Source organism: Loxodonta africana, chromosome 7 (assembly GCF_030014295.1).
Source record: "Loxodonta africana isolate mLoxAfr1 chromosome 7, mLoxAfr1.hap2, whole genome shotgun sequence".
Classification (NCBI taxonomy): domain Eukaryota; kingdom Metazoa; phylum Chordata; class Mammalia; order Proboscidea; family Elephantidae; genus Loxodonta; species Loxodonta africana.
The window spans coordinates 56684917-56692592 of record NC_087348.1 but is presented as its reverse complement, the minus strand read 5'-3'; the positions used below and the strand labels follow the sequence as shown (position 1 = coordinate 56692592).

Below are 7676 nucleotides of genomic sequence, written 5' to 3'. Positions count from 1 at the left end.
TGCTCCCAAAGGCAATAAAAACAAGCCCATTTTGACTCATCTGTAAAATAGCCCCTATTATCTTTTTCCAACTGCATTTCTACAGGAATAAAAATTCTGTTTGGATTCAAAACATAATCAAGAGCTTGTTCACTGCAAGACAATTTTAAAATCGCCAAGATCTTGGAAAGAGGCAACCATACCCAAGAAACATAGATAAGAGTGGAAGATCTCCCTGTTTTCTGAAAAAGAAAAGAAAGGAAAATACTATTACCAATCATGCCACATCTTCCCACTCAACTGACTTCTGAGGAGAATCAGTTTGACCCCTTTTCTAGGCTCCTTTATAAGTTTTAAGACCAAAAGCAGCAGAGTGCCCTGAATACAGGGGCTCAGTCCTCTTGTTCCTCGGTAATCTCAGTCAGTGGCTCTTTGCCTAAGAATTTGCAACCGCCTCAACTGATCTCTGCCTCTAGCCACTCCCATCACCAATCTTTCTTGTTTGCAGCTCTGCTCACAACACTGACCTATTCAACAACCATCAGAAGCGCAAGTCAAAATGATTCTTTTTTGAGATATTAAGAATAGATAAACACATAGAGACAGAAAGTAGATTAGTAGTTACTAGGGCCTTGGAGGAGGCAGATATGAGGAGTTCTTGCTTAATAGGTACAGAATTTCTGCTTGAAGAACAAAATCTAGAACCTTATACATGGTCTTCAAGGCTCTTCAGACATGCTCTAAAATCTCATCTTCCATGAACGCCCTCATGTGCTCTTTGATTTAGCTGATTGGCTTAAACTCTTTGACCAGGATTCACAATAAGAACTATATTTTTATACATTTCATATCATGAGCCAGTATACACACTTACACACATATACATAGGTGTATATACATTACATGTGTATGTGTGGGTGTATATATATATATGTGCATGTATATATGTAAAAAAAAAAATTTTTTTTTTTTTTTTTTTTAGTATATATGTATATAGGGGCCCTGGTGGAGTAATGATTAAGTGCTCTGCTGCTAACCAAAAGGTCAGCAGTTCAAGCCCACCAACCACTCCACAAGAGAAAGATGTGTCAGTAGGCTTCTGTAAAGATTAAACCAAAACCCGTTGTCGTGGAATCGATTCCAACTCATAGCAACACTACAGGACAGAGTAGAACTGCCCCATAGAGTTTTCAAGGCTATAAATCTTTACGGAATCAGACTATCACATCTTTTTCCTGTGGAGCAGCTGGTGGGTTCAGACCACCGGCCTTTTGGTTAGCAGACAAGCGCTTCACTACTGTGCCACCAAGGCCTTGGAAACTCTATGGGCAGCTCTCCTCTGTCTTCTAGGGTTGTTATGAGTCAGAATTGACTCCACGACAATGGATTTACTATATACAAAGCACTATGATATTTTTATTCCACTATTTCTTAAAAAAAAAAAAAAAAAAGGTTGGTCCAATGCATTAAAAAAAGTTAAAACCCACTAATGGACCATGACGTATAGTTGGAAAAATTCTGCTCTAGCAGTACTCACTAACTTACCAAAAATATCATTCCCTTTCAGACCTCCATACCTCAGTTCATGCTGTTCCTTGTTTCTCCTTACCAGGTAGTTTTCACTATTTTTAAGGTTCAAATACAAGTATCACCTCCTTCTTCAGCTACACCAGTCTGGGCTTCTGTAGCATCCTGTACTGCTCATGTTCACCCATATTGCTCTCTGTATGATCTGTATTCATGTGACTCCCACTTCTCTGTCAGCTTATAAAGGCAGGGTTGCCAGAGCGATTTCTGTATCACAAGTCCCTGTTTCATCGTAGCTCATAAATAAATATGGAAAGATGAATGTCCAAATGAGTGAACAAACAAATGGCTGAACATGCGTAATCAGGCAGTGAACCATGGAGGTGGTCAACAGAAAAAGAAGGATAGGGCTAGATTCATGGGCACTAAAAACAAAACAAAGCAGGGCACTCATTCTAAAATCTCTGTATAATTCAAGTCAAAATGCTAGGTACTGACTTTAGAAAAGTGAACCCCACTCAGAGCACACGGAGCACAAGTGCCACTGAACACAAGTTACTCCTGGGGATGCCAGTCAAAGCTTGTCATTTGAAACCCTGGATGATTGAACTGTTTTTTTTCCCAGTAAACACAACAATTTGGAAAATAGCCAGTCCCCTTAAACAAGAGGAGAGAAGTTGTTACGGTTGGACTGAAATCTTAATGCCACTACTGGCCGTTATCATGTCTGTAGTCCAGGGTGCAAGGGAAGGATAGGGGTCTAGACAGTGAAAGTAACTAATCTTTAGTGAGCATCTCTGCTCTACCAGGCACTGTCCTCAGTTATTTACATGAATTATGTCATTTACATTCTACTTGCTTTCTCCAGCAGCAGATGATTTTTCCCCTACATTGTGATTTTCATTTATTCATTTATCCACTCATTCAGCCACTCAACGTATGCTTATTTAATACCTTCTCTGTGCCAGGCCTGGTAGTGCAATGATTAAGTGCTCAGCTGCTAACCAAAAGGTCAACAGTTTGAACCTACCCAGTGGCTGCACAGGAGAAAGATCTGGCAATCTGCATTCATAAAGATTACAGCCTAGAAATCCCTATGGGACAGTTCTACTCTGTCACATGGCATCACTAGGAGTCAAAAATCAACTCAAGGCACATAACAACAACAACGCATACCAGACTCTAGCCTAGCAATGGCCAAGGCAGATGAGGAGTCTTTTTTTTAATAAAGCTTACATTTTGGCAGGGGAATAAAAACCAATAAATACATACATGCATACATATACACACATACATGCATACATAAAATAAAGACAAGTAAAACCATAAATAAATATTTTCAGAGAGTAAGTGCTAGGAGAAAAAATGGAGGTCATGAAAGTCCTCCTTAAGGATGTGATATTCGAGCTGAGTCCTGAATGACAAGACATCAACCTTGTGAAGGTCTGAGAAAAACATTTCAAGTAGAAGAAAAATGTGAGTGAAAAAGCCCTGAGGCAGAAATAAGGTGACTGGAGAGCTGAATGAGGAAGAAAGGGGTAGGAAGTGAGATTCAAGAGGGAAGCCAGGGTTAAATAAAGCCGAGTCTTGCTAGCCATGAAAAGGAGCTTGGATATTAAGTTACTGTGACAACCAAAAATGTCCTCCTTCCCACATTTCGAAATGTCCCTTAAGGAAGCAGTAACTTCCCCAGGTAAGAACCAGTGGTAGTCCATCCTCTCTTCCTGCCAGCTCAGGGGTCTCCGTCCACCATCCATGATCTGAAATATGGAATGATCACCTACCGTCCCACAACTTCTGCTTATTGATAATTCTGTCCATCTCTCAAGGTCCATGACACTATTGCTGTTCCCAATCACGTGTGAGCTTTCACTCCCTTGAATCTTCATAGTTTTTGAAGGTACTTCTGGTATGACCCTCACTGGGTACTACTGCAGTATGCAAATTGACACATTTGCAGACTCTTTGTACTTTACTTGCTCTACTACCCAACAGATTGCACAGATGCATTTACTCTTCTTTGTTTTCCATTTGTGGTTACTGAACAAAGTGCTTGCAGAACTGAAATGAGATTGGAATATTCTGTCTCTCATACTTTGTCTCTCTGCCTCTTCTCACCTCACCCAATTCTACTGGAACTGAGAATTAAAATGATGAGGAACAATAATACACTGCTTAAAGAAGAGAAATTAACCAGGTCTGGTTCTTTCCCAAACCTGATGTCCTCTTCCAACTGTGGAAAAGTGAAAATTTTTGCTAGGCAAATAGCAAATTACCCTGCAGGGTGGTCTGACACTTCTCCAGGCACTGTGCTAGACAGTGGGGAGATACAAGTAAACACAGCTCCCACCTTCATGTAGTTTAAACAAACCTGGAGAGACAGGGCCAGAAAAATAAATAAATAAATGAATGAAGTACAGCTGTAAAGAGGGCAAGAGCCATGAAGGAAAAGAAAAGAGTGGTATAAAAGGGAATGATGGGGGAAACTAAGATCCAGAGGGCTTTCAGAGATAATGACACTACAGTTACGACGTGAGAGAAGAGTAGGTTTTAGCCAGGAAAGGAGGTGGGGAATAGGAAGAAATTGATTTCCAAATTAAATTAAAAGACTGACTTAGTTTGTGCTGGATCCACTACAATCTGCTTGGCTATGAACAACTTGCTTAGCACTCTGCCCCTTGGTTTCTCCATCTGTAAAATGGGGATAACAATACTAGCCCAGTACTCTTGAAAGACTTTTCGGAATCTGAAAAGAGGCAATAGCATAAAGGCTTTAAGTTAAAGATGCAATTCAGGAGCTTAGTATGGGTAGTTTTTCATAAAATTAAACAATTACCTCAGTTGCCCTTTTACTTATTAAGCTAGTAAAATTCCCTTTGTCAGCCTTCGTTCTTATACATGCTAGCAACAATACATTAATCACTTTTCTATATTCTTATTGCTCACAAAGCACAGGTTTTATCAACTTTAATTAACTAATCATTTCCAAACCAAACCGCCATTTCCTACACTTCAAATCTGCTTTCAAAGTCACAAACTTTTAAAAGCTAAAAAGACATCTTCAATAAATCCAACCTAATATTTATTTTAAATTGTGAAACAACGTTTCCGCAAATAACCACCCACCTCTCTCCCAATGTCAGAAGCAAACCTGTGTTTTTGCTGTGGAGAATCTGTTTATCTTCTCTTTTTTCACCTTCAAGTTAAACTCTACTTTGCATGGTCTCCTCTTCCAATCTTTGAAAAAAGACCCTGTACCTTTAATAACAGACCTGGTGAGAGGTTTCTTTCCAAACTTGTTCCCTGGCTTCCAAGTGACGAAACCAGCTGTAATTTGAGAGCATAGAGATCCTCAGAATATCATTAGCCAAAGGAAAAACTCCGCATTCCCAGTTCAGGAGTTGAAATAGTATCAGAGGGCAAGAGCCTTTCTCTCCAGCAACACGCTCCATCCCTCAGGAGCAAAGAGAAACTACCGGATTGGGGCAACCCACCCAGCTCACAGCCAGAGCCCTGGAGAAGGGATTCCCCCCCCCCCCCACTGTACGCCCCTGGAAGAACCAGCAGACCTTCAGAAGCAGAGCGCAGCGAAAAGGTGTATCCTGCGCCGCCGCTGCAGGCGGTGCCACCCAGACACTGGTGCACACAGCCACATGCAGCCTGCTGGGGAGGCGGGACCAGGGTGCAGCAAGCCGGCTGGGACTGAGGCTGAGGCCATCTCAGGGAGACATTGACTGACAACGGGACCCCCTTCCTTGCGCCTGGACCAAACGTCTTCTCCTGGGGTGCCTGGTGATCCTGAATATCCAGGATGGTATTCCTGAAGTTCCTCTGGATGGGTTTCTTGTGCCACCTGTGTCAGGGCTACTTCGACGGCCCTCTGTACCCGGAGATGTCCAATGGGACCCTGCACCACTACTTCGTGCCCGACGGGGACTATGAGGAGAACGATGACCCTGAGAAGTGCCAGCTGCTCTTCCGGGTGAGTGACCACCGGCGTTGCTCCCAGGGGGAGGGAAGTCAGGCCAGCAGCCTGCTGAGCCTCACCCTGAGGGAGGAGTTCACTGTGCTGGGCCGCCAGGTGGAAGATGCTGGGCGTGTCCTGGAGGGCATCAGTAAGAGCATCTCCTATGACCTGGATGGGGAAGAGAGCTATGGCAAGTACCTGCGGCGGGAGTCCCACCAGATCGGGGATGCTTACTCCAACTCAGACAAGTCTCTCACTGAACTGGAAATCAAGTTCAAGCAGGGCCAGGAGCAGGACAGCCGGCAGGAGGGCAGGCTGAACGAGGACTTCCTGGGGATGCTGGTCCACACCAGGTCCCTGTTGAAGGAAACACTGGACATCTCTGTGGGACTCAGGGACAAGTATGAGCTGCTGGCCCTCACCATCAGGAGCCATGGGACCCGGCTAGGGCGGCTGAAAAACGACTATCTTAAAGTGTAGATGGAACGGCACACTGCCAGGAAGCCAGAATCCAATGGCTCCACTCTGGAGGCTGGGGAATGGACAAGGGGGCTCATGCTTCCCTGATAATTATTATTTTTATAGTCCAGATTTGCACTTTGAGAATGAACCTGAGGTCATCTAAAACAAAAGGAAAAAAAAGCGAGAGTTGAGTGGTTTTGTGTTTTGTTTTTGCACATTACATTATTTATGTGATTGCTATTGATTTATGGCCTGGGAAGAACAATGTAAAGCAATGCCTCCTGCCTTTCCAAGGGGACTTTATAACTCTGCAGAGACACCTGTCTCAGCCACATCTAAAAGGACACCATGTATACGGTAGGAACTGATTAAAGTTCCCCATCCTGGGGACCATCTGGAAACAGAGAGTATAGTGCGCAGTTCCTTTACACGTCAGCCTTCTCTGTTGATGGGCTCTGAAAGCTGTCAAAGTCGCCTGTTTTTCAAAGAGGTCCAAGGTGCTGCTCTGCGTGGCTGCCAGCCAGTGGAAGTGGCCTGCTTCTTCTCCTTTTCTTTATTTATTAACCATGGTCTCTGAGTTGTGTTTTTGTAAGAGTATTTGGCTAGAAACTGTACGTAAATCAGCTTTGGAGGGACATTTCTAAGATGCCTCTGTGGGTATGTGTAAGTTAAAGAAGTCTAAGCTCTGTCGTGGTTACACACTCACATTGATGTGCTGAGTTACTATGGAGAGTTTCTGTGCTTGTCTCTCATTGTACATCTATGCTTTGTCATCCGTGCCACAGTCAATTACAAAGAAGCAGGTTGTTTGAGTTCCCACCCAAATGCCTATGATTTAGGTTACCAATGTATCCTTTCTCATTTGGGAGTTTTGCTTCTGTTCGCTTGTTGGAAACGTGTGCTTCAAGTTGGGGGAATTCTAAGTCTCCAGTGACTCTTTAGCTAAATTTTTATTATTCAGCCAATAAATATGTTCTTATACAATACTGGCTTATTTTCTAATTTGAATCTGTAACTTTTACATTCCAAGAGAAGAAAGATGAGCAGAAAGAAAGGATGGGATTTAAGCCAGTTTACTTAGAGTACATGATAAAGAAGGCAGAGGAAGGAATCCCTACATATTTGGCAATCCTCCCTTCCCTGACCACCCTTAAGCTCTTCAAAAGAAAAGAAAAACAGCCTGTGCCAGAACTTTAAATTTGATCTCTGCTGGTCTGCTTAAATCTCCAGTTTTCTCCAGTTTTTTCCTGTACAGCTCTGTACAATGACAAGGCTCATACCTTATATGCCCTCATTAAGCAGCAGGAAGGCTCCATCTCTGAGTTATACAACTACAAGGATGTTTAATAATTTTGAAGCCAAGCCTATGTTATTTAAGTAATGATTTTGAATGGTGAGAGTACACTTTATTCCATGTCTTTCCCTTGACAAGTCCCCACCTTTTCCTTAAATATCCTTTCCCTTCACACACACGCACACACACACACACACACACACACTCTCACATGCAGGAAAATAAATACATGTCCATATTGGCTTGCTCAAATGTACAAGGAACCCAGTTTTCCATTCCTAGGCAATGCCCAATATCCTCCTGGTATAGCTGGGGAAACTAAGGCCCAAAAAGGATGACTGACTTATCCAGGTCCTTTAGATGAAGTATAGGACTTCCACACGATGCCGTCTCTTTTCAAGATGCTGAGAGAAGAGAGTAGCCTGAGGGCTAAAACTTTGCCTAATT

General features: G+C 42.8%; 1 protein-coding gene across 1 annotated transcript; it reads left to right on the top strand.

Moving 5' to 3' along the window:
- The first annotated feature begins 4882 nt into the window (after positions 1-4882).
- On the top strand, positions 4883-6919 carry FIBIN (fin bud initiation factor homolog). Its single transcript, XM_010592175.3, has one exon. It carries the CDS (start codon positions 5318-5320, stop codon positions 5951-5953), a length of 636 nt encoding a protein of 211 aa, XP_010590477.1. The 5' UTR covers positions 4883-5317; the 3' UTR covers positions 5954-6919.
- Positions 6920-7676: the final 757 nt, after the last annotated feature.

Coding starts and splice junctions, on each gene's coding strand:
- FIBIN (XM_010592175.3), top strand. CDS start 5,318: ATGGTATTCCTGAAGTTCCTCTGGATGGGTTTCTTGTGCCACCTGTGT.